At 54.8% G+C, this 13,050-nt stretch overlaps 2 protein-coding genes across 3 annotated transcripts in view; one reads left to right on the top strand and one right to left on the bottom strand.

Annotated features, from left to right (window-relative positions):
* The window catches only part of PLPPR3 (phospholipid phosphatase related 3), a 46,958-nt gene that overhangs the window by 19,673 nt on the left and 14,235 nt on the right, over positions 1-13,050 (top strand). The window contains exon 1 of one of the 2 annotated variants that reach the window (XM_074978282.1): positions 11,871-11,952. The exons of the other annotated variant lie outside the window; for it this stretch is intronic. The gene's annotated coding sequence lies outside the window, so the exon portion shown is untranslated. Of the gene's footprint in view, positions 1-11,870; positions 11,953-13,050 lie in introns of those variants that run through there. 2 annotated transcript variants of the gene reach the window in all.
* On the bottom strand, positions 440-8,070 carry LOC142002290 (complement factor D-like). The gene is made up of 5 exons (XM_074978283.1): positions 7,951-8,070; positions 5,810-5,966; positions 4,894-5,041; positions 3,794-4,051; positions 440-1,130 (listed from the first exon to the last, which is right to left on the bottom strand). Exons 1-5 carry the CDS (start codon positions 8,006-8,008, stop codon positions 975-977), a joined length of 777 nt encoding a protein of 258 aa, XP_074834384.1. The 5' UTR covers positions 8,009-8,070; the 3' UTR covers positions 440-974.

Below are 13,050 nucleotides of genomic sequence, written 5' to 3'. Positions count from 1 at the left end.
GGGCAAAAGTGGTGTCCTATGCAAGTGAGCCCATCAGGACGGGACAGGAAGGGGCTGTGTAGCTGGGCAAAGGCAGCAGGTTGTGTGGCCCCGTGAGGACGTGCCCCAGCCGACCAAAGGAACAGCCAACGTGTGGTTGCCTTGTTTTCTTGGCCTTTTGTCTCCCCCAGCCGTGTGTGTTTCAGGGGGAGGATGGATTCTGGCTGGGCAGGGGCTAAGTCACTGAGCAGCCTGAAACCCTCCGAGCCAAAGCAGGAGCCTGAAGTGCCCCCAGAACATGAGCCAGTGAAACTGTAGGGAACATGTAGGGAAACTGAGGAAGGCCATGTCTGATGGGGCGTGAGAGACGCTCCTGTTATACCCTCCCCTGCAAATACCCCAGTCCGACCCCCCGGTATGTCACATCTGCGCAGACCCCCAGGATGCTGGTGACATGCGGTTACAATCCATTACCTTTTATTGCAATAGTCGTGTGCACCATTAACAGCTGCAGTTGGGGAGATGTGCTCACAGGCTGGCTCGCACGGGGGAGAATGGAGCTCACAAGAGGCCACCTGAAATCCAGCCTGGAGCCCCGGCCTGGGGGGCAGCCCAGCTCTTCCCCTTTCCCCTCCCACACTTTGCCTCCCACCCCTCCAGTGGGCCAGACCCACATCTATTCGCAGACAGGATTGCTGGGCCGGGTGGGGCCCAGGAATGGTTGTTGCACTGGGGGAAGGGGCTGGTTCTTCGGCTGGCTTTGGGGCATCCTCCCCTCTCTGGGATGCTGCTTGCAAGGGGTTCTGTGGTGAGGTTATCTGCCAGGTGAGCTGGAAGCAGGTGTGGCCAGGGCAGCCCTAAGAGGCCCCAGTATCTGTGGCCATTGCAGTGTCAGAGTGTTCCCCGCTGTGCTAGCCCTGCTCTGGTGAAAGAGCTTGAGATCTGCTGCACGCCCCTGCAGCTGGGGCCACGCAGCCAGGCCCTTCCCACTCCCTTCAGTTAGCTGAAGCCATGACTCTGTCAATCCACTCGATGTAGGGGGTGATGCGGGTGTAGATTCCCGGCTTCTTGTAGTTCCCGCACACCCGAGAGCCAGCGGCCACCACCCCTTCGGCGATCCCATTGCACACCAGCGGCCCGCCGGAATCCCCCTGCAGAACCAAACCACAGGGTAAGCCCGGGGATGAGGGGGTGGGATTTTGCCACATGCTCTCGGTGGCCTGGTGCCTCTCCCGGTGGCCTGGTGCCTCTCCCGTCCCTTCTGGGCCAGCCCGGTGGACAACAGCCAGGCTGTCTACCAACCTTCCTCTCCTCTCAGCCCTGCGCTGGGAGTGGCTGCCCGTCACCAGCCTTCCAGGCTATGAGGGCGCCTTCGCCGAGGTTGAATGCGAGCCACTAAGGGCAGAGCTGGTCCCAGTTTGGGCTCTGTTGCCAAAGAGAAGAGGAAATCTGTTCCTTGCTCCCCCACTGGCTCCTACCTGAAAGAGGTGGAGGAGTGGGGCGGGGGAAGCTCGCATTGTGTCCCCCCCTTCATTAGCATTGCAGCAGAACCAGCAATCTCTGCCTCAGATCAAGGCCCTCTCGTGCCCAGTGCTGCACATACAACATGACCGGAGAGGTGAAATAGACCAAGGGAAGAGGGGAAATGGAGACAGAGAAGTGGAACGACTGGCCCACCTGCACAGCAGGGCAAAGGCAGAGGCAGAAATAGACCCCAGAAGGAGACGGGGTACGTAGGACAACAGAAAGATCCTGATTCAGCATAATTAACCTGGCAGAAGGGCCTTTCCCTTTCCGGCTGGACCTAAGGCCTAGGGATGGGACAGCTTGTACCACATCAGCCCACAAAGGCGTTCTTGTGCGCTCCCACCAAGCGACTGGCCCTGGCTGCTGTTATCTACTGAGCTAGATGGACCTGGGAAATCCTTCCTTCCCAACTTGGCCTCTCAGGTCCTGGCTCTGTTTCTTGTCCACTAGGCCACTTGCTGGGCCCAAACCACAGCAATTGCCTCCCCACCTGGCCGAATTGCTCAATCCCTCTTGATCAGAAAACAAGTTCCGTGGGTTAAACCATAACCCGACTCCCGCTCCAGGGTGGCAAAGCAGCTGTGCTGTGTGCGACTTGCTCAGCAACTGCGGGGAGCTTCCTGGAAGATGAGCTAGAAGTTTTATTAGCGGCTCTGTGTGGTTGCTGGCAGACTGATGATTATCTCCGAGGCAGCTCTGCAGAATTCATGGGGTGTGTGCGGGCAGCGTGGGCCTGGATCAAGGTGCTACCCAGCGCGTGCTGCCGGCTGTACCTCTGCCCAATGGCTGTTAAAAGCCCTGGCGTGAGGATGGGAGGGTTCCACGCCCATCTTGCATAGGTGTCCTTGGCAAGATGCCACAGAACCAGACTGTAAGGGTTTGGCTAGTGGTGCAAACTGAGTACAAGGTTGTGAGTTTAGAGAGGATTAACAATTAATTAATGATTAACGCCCTGGGTGGATGTGCTTATTCTGGAACAAGAGTGCCTGGTTTCTAAGCCACTGGTGCATTAGTCTAATCCTCAAGATTAAGCTAATTCAGAATAAGGACATCAGAGTAAGAGTGGAGCTATAAGAAGTAGTTTATGGTGTAATAGCTCCTAGTGCGGGGGGGAGGGGGACAAGTCCTAAATGCAGGGGAGGAGGAGCCAGGCTCCCAGCTGTTCCCCTTATTTGTGGATCCAGACGAGGCAGTTTGGTGGGTGGGTGAGAGTCAGGAGACCTGGGGAGAGGGTCTGGTCCCATTTATATCAGCTGGGACAGGTTTGAGCCCCTGGTGTCTAGTCTTTACCCAGCCACTGATTCGCTGTGTGGCTGGCAGTAAGTATCTGCCTCAAGTTCCTCATCTTGGGCCTAATGGGCCTAATTAAAGTGACCAAAGTCAGAGCACTCGGTTGTTCCTCTAAGAAAGTGGCCAGGGGTGGGACCCTGGGCTAAGCTCCCTTACCTCTGTCCACCCCACTCCCCTGAGATCTGCAGCCAGGATGAGGAGCAAAACCCAAGCATGGGGCCAGCAGCCAGGACCAGGAGTACCCTGGCCAGGAATGACCTCTCTCCCGCACTTATACTCCCCCACCCTGATGCACCTCCAACCCCCTGCCCTGACTCCTGCATTCCCCTGCCCACCAGCCCCTGCCCCAAGCCCCCTACAGCTCCCAACCCTGATCCTGCACTTCACCCCACCCTTAAATTTCTTACAGGTACTGTTCTGTTGCAACCCAATACAGCAGTACCTGCAAGAGATTTAATAGGAGGGGGAGGGGATGTCAAAGGTCTAATTCTGCTCTCACACAGCTATTAATCAGGCTTGACTCAGAGGAGAATGAGGCCCCAGCACCCTGCAGGCAGAAAGCAAAGGGAGGGTATGAAAAGGACCCAGGACTCCAGAAGGGACGAGCCTCTGTATGTTCCCCAAGGCGCAGGAAGACAGGTCGGCTCTCAGAATAAGCACAGACTCAGGCAGAGCACAAGTCACTCTGACAGCTCCTGCACAGCTCTGGGGTCTGTGTTAGAACCAAAAGCGGGGAAAGTACCCCAAAAGTTACTTGAGTAGAAGTGCAGCTGCTTTCACTTCTGGATACTTGAGTACAATCAAGAAGCGGGGTGTGAGTGTGTTTTTACTCAAGTAGGTTTTTTCCCAGCAGGGCACTGGTGCCTTGTACTTAAGTACACCCCCCCCCCAAAGCAGCTGTACTTTTACTCAGGTAACCTTTTGGGTGCTTGTTCCACCTCTGGATAGAACCCACTAGCCCCAGTCAAGGAGGGATTTCGACCAAGCTCAGTAGTACCTGGCAGGTGTCCTTCTTAAAGGAGTCGGTGCACATCATCTTCTCCGTGATGGTGTTGTCATGGTGTCTCCTCTCGTTGCAAATCTCACGGCTGATCACTGGCCGCTCCACCTGCTGCAGTGTGTCCGGCAGCCTCCCATTGAGGTTCATTTTCCCCCAGCCGGCCACCTCACACTCGGTGCCTGCAGGGACGTCCCTGTCCTGCCTCTGGATGGGCAGGATCCTCACGTGTTCATTGAGGAGCACGTTCTCCTCTAGCTGATGGGGGAGGCAAAGGGACGAGGGTCGGTCGGGGTGAGGGAGACAGATGTGGCCTGTGCGTGGAACGCAGCCCCTGGCAGGGTTCTCCGTGAGGCTCGAACCGGCAACCTCCAGATCCTCACTCAGGAGCGTCACTACAGCTTGCACTAAAAGGACCAGCTGGGGACTCAATGCTCTGCCAAGCACGGCCACTAGAGGGGGACAGCGCTGCGTGGCGTTAGCACAAGCGACGTGGCCATCGTCCGCGAAACAGCTCGGCTAACAGGGATTGGACACAGGTGGCACTGCCAGTCATTTTTCCAGGTGGCTGCTCCACCCCTAGCACCTCCAAACAGCTGAGCCAGGCAGGCTGGTGAGTTCTGAGCACCTGCTGTTTTTTTCCCCCTGGGGGGGCTCCAGCCCTGAAGCCCCCACCGATTCGGTGCCAGAGTGGCTGGAGTCCCTGTGCAGCTGTGCAATGGCAGCTGTTGTGTATGTGTGTGTGTGTGTGTTGGAGGGTTTCTCCGCTGATGAATAGAACGGACCCTGTCCTCACTGGTGCCTGGGGCTTCATCCCCCTGTCCCTGGCTGCGGCATGCACCAGGGCTGACCCCAGCTGGAGAGGTCTGCACTTAGAGGAGAGGGTACCAGGCTTGCTGGAGCTCAGCCTGATCAAGCAAGGCTCAGCTGTGACTCAGTCCCTAATTCCCATTGAAATCCACAGGGGCTGGGCACCTTTGAGCAGCCGGGCCTGGCTCGAAGCCTGGGAGAGTCAGGAGGAGATTTTTCCCACTGGGCTGTGGATGGAGATGGCCTCAGACCTGCCTCAGGAGGGTGGTACGGGTGGGGGCCGGGCTCACCTGGAGGAGCAGGAGGTCATCGTTGTAGGTCTCCGTGCTGCTGCCAGGGTGGCTGATCTCGGCGCGCACCCTGTAGAGGTGCTTGTGGGGCTCTGGCTGTGAGAGGGAGTGGGCTCCCAGGAGGACCTGGAATGGTTTGTGTTCTGCCCTGTAGCCGCAACAGAGACAATAGCGTGAGAGCTGCCCACCCCCAGCATGGAGCTGCCAAGATTTCTGCTCCTGCCCACCCGCGTGGTTCACAGCCATCGCCTCCCTTGCCAACAGTCAACCTCCGCCTTTGCCCAGTCATTGCAGTTCAGCCCAGTCCCCCCTGCCCAGGCACCCAGTCCTGGCTTGGAGGGACTGTGTGCTCCTTGGGTAACAGAGAATCCAGCCTCAGGGCTTGTCAGGTCCTGGCCTTTCCCTTCATGGTGACTCACAAACAACCCTAACCCAGGGCCGGAGCCACTGAAATCATAGAACCCCAGGGTGGGAAGAGACCTCGGGAAGTCATCAAGTCCAGCCCCCTGCCCAAAGCAGGATCAACCCCAATTAAATCATCCCAGTCAGGGCTTTGTCCAGCCGGGACGTATAAACCTCTAGGGATGGAGATTCCACCACCTCTCTCGGCAGCGCATTCCGGTGCCTCACTGCCCTCCTGGGGAAGTAGTTTTTCCTAATATCCAACCTACACCTCCCCCTCTGTAACTTGAGGCAATTGCTCCTTGTTCTGCCACCACTGAGAGCAGTTTCTCTCCATCCTCTTTAGAACCCCCCATTCACCTCAATGGCAGCCAGACGTGGCTGTGCTCATGGGTCTGAGACTCCCGACTCCCTTGAAATAGCTACGGGGTCTGTGTTAGAAGCCTCTAGCCACAAGCTCTGCACTCTCCTGCCCTGCGCTCCCACCCCCCTGGAGCACCAAGGCCGGGCTCACTTGTCTTCCAGGCAGTGAGCTGCACTCAGCACCCACTGCTTGGCGATCAGGAATCCGCCGCACACGTGCACCCCATCCACCTGCAGGGAAGCCATGTAGGGTTTCTGGTGAGGAGGAGCTTCGTAGCCTCTGAGAATTCGGCCCCTGGGGTGACCCCCTGATGGGAGGAGAAACAGACGTCAGCTGCTGAACCTGCCCTGCCTTCCTGTCCTCTGGAGCACATCCCCTTTTCGCTCAGGGCAAGAGAGGGCCTGCATTCCCCCGGGGGTGTGTGGCATGTTTGACTGCACCCAGGGGATGAGAAACAAGAAGTCTGTTTCACGGACCTTTTGGGCAGCTCTATGCAGCAAAGTTACTTCAGACTAACGGCTGCTGTTCCGAAATAACCTTGCGAGCCTCCATCTCCACAACACAAGCGTGAGTTTGAAATGGTTTCAAAATAGCAGATGGCTGATTTCAAATTTGGTAAACCTCATTCCCTGAGGAACAGCGCCTGCTCCGAAATTGATATTTCAGAGCAGGGACCATGTGGCCAGGGAATGGGGCTATTTGGAAATAAGCTATTCCAGAATAGCTGACTCTGAAATAACTGTGCTGTGTAGACACAGTGTTTCGGGTTAGAGCTCCTGGAAGCAGTGCTTCTCATCCAAAATAGGCTCTGTTGTATGTGGCCACACTATTTTGGAGTAAGTTCTGCTTATTTTGGGAATTCCCTGTCATGTAGGCGCATCATTCTTGGATCTCTTAGTTTGGAATAACAACTCCGGAATAACTCTGTAGTGTAGACAGAGGTTCTGTGTTCTTCGCTGTGACTCGCCCCAGACACATTTTCAAAATCTGCTCCATGCTGGGCTAGGGATGTGGAGTGGACGAGTAACCACTGAAAGCAGCTCCCCTCCCCGCCAGCCCGTTGGAGCCAGGGCATGGCCTTTAAATGCATCCCAGCTCCAGGATGACTCCACCCCCTTTGCCACTTCAGGGAGCAGGCGACAGGCTCCTGGCCAGCTCATTCAGGCTGGGAAGCAACATTTCATGTGCCTCCCAGTGCGAACGGGATCCTGAGATTGGCATTCCCCCCACCGACCCGCCCATGGTGTCTCTGCAAAGAATCCCTGCCGGGTGGGGAACTGACAAACGCTGCACCCCCTGGGACTCACACAGCCTTGCTGGCACAGAACACCTCAATTCCTCCCCCTACAGTGGCTCTGCAAAGAGCCCCAGGGAGGGGAAATTGACAACGTTTCATGGCACACTTGGACAGGGCTCATGGCACACCAGTGTGCCACGGCACACTGGTTGAAAACCATGGGGCTACAGAAAGCGTTCAAATGTCTGTGGTTGCCCTAGGGCCTTCAGCTGATGATAGAAAGTTAAATTGCCCTCTTCCCACCCCCCCACCCTTGCGTGGCAAGGAAGCATTTTACTACAATACTGGTATCCTGCTGCTTTGTTTACAGTGTCAGTCATCATGTGCCAACAATGCCCAGATGCTTTATATATTGGACAGACTTCAAACTTTCTCAGACAAAGAGTTAATGGGCACAAAACAGACATAAAAACACTCCTGATCCACAAACCTGTTAGCCGGCATTTTAATGGAGTGGGCCATTCTGTTAACGACTTAAGAGTGTGCGTGTTACTGAAGAGGACTTTTCACAACACTCTTGAAAGAGAGGCTGCTGAATTCTCTTTTATATTCAAATTCAACACATTAACATGGGGTTTGAACCGGGATGGGAATTTTCTGGGTCACTATAGGGGGTCATATGCATACTTGGCTTAATCGAATTCCTGACCTTCCCCGACCCCCTTCTACTCTCTGATTTGCTCACCTTGATCATTTTTTTTCTGATTTGTCCACCTTGATTCCTGTTTTTGGTTCTCTGTGCCTTAAATATTGACTCTGTTCTGGTCTGGCTGTGGTCTGAAGAAGTGGGTCTGTCCCATGAAAGCTCACCTAATAAATTATTTTGTTAGTCTTTAAAGTGCTACCTGACTGCTTTTTTGTTTCCTTAGTTAGGCTGTCCGATGCATGCCCTGCAGTATACACTTCTCAGTGCTGTCCCGCCTCACCACCAGGCATGGCTGAGTCAGAAAAGAGAGCAGAAGTATAGGAAGGCTCAGAGAATGGAGGCACTCACCACACACCGAGATTCCCAGCAAAACCACCAGAGCTAGGAAGGGTGAAAGCTGGCCCATGCTGGCTGCAGAGATGCCCACAGGTCTGTCTCTAAGTCAGCGGCTGTGTCGTGTCTTTGCAGAGGTGGCTCTGCTTGGAGCCAGAGCAGAGACCTTCCTTTTATACAGATCTTTGGGGGGGGCTGGGGGGGGTGGATTTCCAGGAAAAAAAAAGTTGGAAGGAAATTTGCAACAGCTATGGAAGGTTCAGCCCTGCTCGGCCTTTTGGTTGTAGTCATGCCAGCAGTGTGGGGGGGGGAAATTTCATGATTTTGCAATGCAGTGAGCCCTGAGAAGAAGCAGCGTGTCCCAGCTGCTGAACCTGGCTTTTACTGGAAGGGAATTTCTGAATCTTTTGTTTGCCCTGCAAACACAAAGGAGCAGGCAGAGTTCATGTCCTTGTTGCTCCGGTTTGCAAAACAAACAATGGGATAATTCCCTTCCCTGCCCATCCCTGGCTTTGCAAAACTGTAGAGGCCTTTGTGGAAACGTCCTGCTTTGCAAAGGTTCTTCTACTGGAGAAACAGCAACCTGAGCCCTCTCTCTGCACACCTGCGTTGGGCAGAACTGTTTTGCCCTGGTTAAATTCAGTGGTGGGATTAGTGCAGACCTGGGACAAGGCGGTGAGACGGAACTTGAGCAAAGGGAAGAAGGGTCGGGGAGGCTTTCTCAGAGCTCAGGAAAGTTGCCTAGGGGCTAGCAGGCTCAGCCCAAAGGTGGCTAAGTGACCCTGATCAATAATACAGGATGTAACTGACCAGAAAGAAAGGTCTGGCTTGAGTGAAAGAGAGAAAGTGTAATGGTAAGTGTGTGTTTGTGTGTGTGTTTGTGGGTTCAGAATGTCCACAACAATACAAACATCAACATCATGTCTGGAACAACATCATGATGTAGGGCCAGATTGCCAAAGGGGTTTAGGAACCTAAAATGCAGCCAGGTGCCTCAGCTGCATCCTCACAGGCCCTTAGTGCTGACTGATTTCAACAAGTTAGGCACCTAAATACCTTTGCCAATGAAGGCTTAAGTAACTTCCAATGAGAGTTAGGCACCTGCCCTGCTGTGAATCCCACTAGGCACCTCTCTGTAACTTGGCAAGTCTGTGCTTTGTGTGTCCCACATGGTTGCCCCGGTCTGCATCCCCCCATGCCTAGTCTGTGTGCAAGTGGGACCCCAACTCTCCTGGCCTGGGGTACTCAATGGTAGAATTAAAATCAGAAGCTGAAGCTGACCTGAGAGCAACAGGGATAGACACAAACAGCAGTTTCAGGGGTCCCAGCCCAGGGCAAAGGGCACTATCAGCAGAGAGCCCTCAGAAATTGGGACGGGACTGTCTAGGAAGGAGCACTGCAGAAAGGGATCCAGGGTCATAGCCAACTACAAGCTAAACATAAGTCAACAGCGTGACACTGTTGCCAAAAAAGCAAACATCATTCTGGGATATATTAACAGGAGTGTTATAAACAAGACAGGAAATGTAATTCTTGTGCTGTACTCTGCGCTGATTAGGTCTCCGCTGAAGTGTTGAGTCCAGTTCTGGGAGCTACATTTCAGGAAAGTGGGGGAGAAATTGGCAAAGGTCCAGAGAAGAGCAAGCAGAATGATGAACAGTCTAGAGCACATGGCCTAGGAGGGCCGATTGAAAGAACTGGGTTTATTTCCTCTGGAAGAGATAGAGCTGAGAGAGGGTGTGATAAGAGCTTTCAAGTACCTAAATGGTTGTTATAAGGAGGAGGGAGACTAATTATTCTCCTTAATGTCTGATGGTAGGACAAGAGGCAATGGGCTTACATTTCCTTATCTTCAGGATGGTTAAGCCCTGGAATAAATTGCCTGGGGAGGTTGCAGAATCTCTGTCACTGGAGATAATTTAAGAGCAGGTTGGATAAATACCTAACAGGGATGATGGCTCAGGGCAGGGGTCTGGATGTGCTGCCCTCTCGAGGTTCCTTCTGGTTCTAGGATTCTATGATGGAACCTCAGTTTTCTTGGGAGCTGGACCTGCTGAGGGCCTCTGAACCAGATGTTTCTTATCACAGGGAAAGTGGCCCCCGCTGTACTGGTGTGCAGCAGGGAGGAATCGGATGCCGAGATAACGTCCTGCGAGGGAAAGGCAGAGGTGCTAGGCCAGAGAGCGGAAGACCAAGCCCCTGCCTGGCTGGATGTAAAGCGTCATGGCTGTAACTCAAGACGGGGGAGCAAGGAGAAGAAGGAGGCACCTGTGGTCAGCTGAACGAGTCACCGTTTGCAGCTGGGCAAAGGGCAGCTTCCTGAATCAGTAAATCCAAGTTCAGACTCCAGCACTCCTGGCTCAAGAGGCCGCTGCTGGTGCAGCCTCTGCACAGGTCAGAGTCCAGCTGAAGCAGACCCGCCACGGCACAGACCAGCCAAGCAAAGCTAAGCGGCACAGAGCCATTTGGTCCACCCCAGTGGCTAAAGAGCAATGTGGGACATGAATGACCCAGCAGCAAGTCCCTGTTCTGCTCCTGACTTCCTCGGTGACCTTTGGCAAGTCACTTAGCCTTTCTGTGCCTCAGTTTCCCAAACATAAACCTGGGGAGGCTAATCCGGCTCCACCTCCCAGGGATGCCATAAGCCGCCCAGGAGCCATGGACGTAGTCTAGAGAGAGCAGAAAGGAAGAGAGGCATGAGGCTAGTCTGGGCTATAGGTTTTTATGCTGCGCTCATCCCCGCAGTCCCGGGTCAGCTTCCAGTGGTGCAGTGGGACTAGCGTCTGCCCTGTGGCACGCATGCTCTCATCCGCTGTCCAGTATGGTTGCTGTGCGGCGCCCATCACCGTGGTTCCTGGGCAGGAAGGCTATGTAGGGATCAACGGTTCACGGCAAGCCTGTGAGATTCACCCACAGCATGGAGCAGAGCATGTGGAGAGGCAGAGAGCTTAGTGAAGAAATGAGGCTGGCGGGGAAGGGGCCTTGCAAGATGGTTGGGAGTCTTGCTGTCCTGCCGTTCTCGTCTGTAGCACAAGGTGGGGCTAGTGACTCAGTTTCCATGCCAGGCTTGCCCCCCCCATCCGCCAACAGGTTTGAGATATGGAGTCACTCACCAAGTGGGGACAAGCCCAGAGCAGCCCCAATGTATTGGCACCCCCTTTCTCCTGGGGAAGAAGGCTGGAGCCTGTGGCACAGTTCCAAAAGTCGCTTAGAAGGCACATGAGCTTAGAGAGAGAGAAACCACTAATCCAGGCCTCTTTCAGTGACCAGAAAATTAATTCAAGCAAAATCCGGTAAACAAACAGGAAGAACTGGCAACCCAGTTATTGGAGCTGGGTCGGCTTCTGTCTCAGCCTGGTCTTGCCTGAAAGCAGACCTGTGAAACCATCTTTGCACTTGGACATAAGATGCTCTCATTATGTGACTCTTCAAGGGCTCCTTTCCTGTACGGATTTCAAAGGACTTTGCAGAGGAGGGTTGAGTGTTGTCACTGCCTTTTTATAGGGAAGGAAACTGAAGCAGAAAGCAGGACTGAAGTGCCTTGCCCACCATCACCCAGCCGATGGTAGGCAGAAAACCCAGGAGGCCTACACCTTATCCGCTCATGCGGCCACCTGTGAAAAGTTTGGCAAATATTTGTAAGATGTCCACCACCTTGGTATCTAGGTTGGACCAACAAAGACAATACCGGACGTGGGTCTGATCTCAGATCTTTCAGCCAACCCCCCTCTAGCCAGAGTCTTAGAAATCTCTTTGAGTAAGAGATCAGAGCCTTGTTAGTGGGTTTAAGCCAAGAACAGACACTGTTTCTCACAGGAGACTCTTTAAAGCCCTGGAGAGAACCATGCGGCCAGAACTTCGAGCCAGCTGCTCTCCTGGTGAGAGGCCTTTGTGGAGTTCGGGAGCAAAACTCAATGCAAGTGGTCGAGCCAGGGGTTCCTCACCACGTTTTCCCCTGGCCTGCCACAGCCACCGTCAGCGCTAGCCTTCTGGTTGAAATGAAGTGTACCTGGGAAGGTGAGGCAGATGGTCAGTAAGTTTCGCTCCTGGAGCCTGCGGATGAAAGAGAGCCTGGGGGGGTGGTTTGGTGTGGACCTTTGTGGGAGAGTTTCCCCCACTCAGGCTGGTCCCGAAGGAGGGAGGAGTTCCACAGTTCCCCAAGGATGAGTGTAAGGGGGACTGGGCAGTGGATGGACCTAGGGCTGGGGGATGCACGCTCTCACTGCCGCCCCAGTACTCCTCATGCCCAGGGCCCCGTGGAGCCAAGCCCCCCTCCTACTATAGCAGCAGGCGTGTGTCCCCAGCCGCCCCCAGCACCGAGAGCATCAGGAGGTTGGGTGGCGTACAGCCCCAGCCCCCCAGGCTCTGGAAAGACTGGCCGCAGAGTGGGACGAATGCCCAAGCAGCCCCAGGAGACTGGGGGAACCGTGCAGAAGTGGGGACAGAGCGTGGGCCGAGCCAGCCCATCAGCTGGGGAAGGCAGAGCCTCCCCCACCCCTTCTCTCGTACCTGGTACTGATGCCTTTGCTCATTGATGGCTGCATCACAGGACGACCGTATTTCCCTAGGCCAAATATGGGACACCCTGTGGGGCGAGCAACTCCCCAGCTGCGGTTCACAAGCAAGTGCAGCTGTCTGGCTGCCCATGCCACGGGGCACCAGAATGGGGCAGCTGCCTGGCAGGGGAACCTTCCCAGCTGCCCCACTCCTCTGGCCCCTGGAACAGGGCTGCAGCCCTGCCTGGGGTGGGGCAGGGTGTAGCATCTGCTCCGGGCACCAGGTCTGGGAGTGGCTCAGAATAGCTTAGAAGATCTGGGCCTGTCGCTATCCCAGCCCTGGTGTCCCCCCAGATGCTCTGCCAGTTCCCTTGCATCCTGACCTGCAGGCCCTTCCTGCTTTTTTAAACGGGGGAATTCCCCTCCACTGGTGTGACTCAGAGTCATGATGCAAAGCTGGTTATATAAAGATGCAGCCTCACCACTGGCTAACCACAGCTGAGGGTGGGGTGTTAGCTTGTTGGAGGTGACATTAGAAACCTTCGCTGCCTTCAGAAAACCTCCCTGGTTTGCCTGGCGTTACTTGGGCAAGTTATTACATTGGGGTTGGAGGCTATGA

The sequence above is a fragment of the Carettochelys insculpta genome, chromosome 27 (assembly GCF_033958435.1).
Source record: "Carettochelys insculpta isolate YL-2023 chromosome 27, ASM3395843v1, whole genome shotgun sequence".
NCBI lineage: Eukaryota > Metazoa > Chordata > Testudines > Carettochelyidae > Carettochelys > Carettochelys insculpta.
Note: the sequence above shows the minus strand (reverse complement) of the source record. Positions and strands in the feature narration are given on the sequence as shown.

What these genes read in the sequence shown, in the direction of transcription:
- LOC142002290 (XM_074978283.1), bottom strand. Translation starts at nt 8,008, where the DNA reads ATGGGCCAGCTTTCACCCTTCCTAGCTCTGGTGGTTTTGCTGGGAATC. An exon ending in GCTGGGAATCTCGGTGTGTG is followed by an intron (nt 5,967 to 7,950) that starts GTGAGTGCCTCC and finishes TCCTCCCATCAG; the next exon opens with GGGGTCACCCCAGGGGCCGA. An exon ending in ATGACCTCCTGCTCCTCCAG is followed by an intron (nt 4,052 to 4,893) that starts GTGAGCCCGGCC and finishes CTCCCCCATCAG; the next exon opens with CTAGAGGAGAACGTGCTCCT.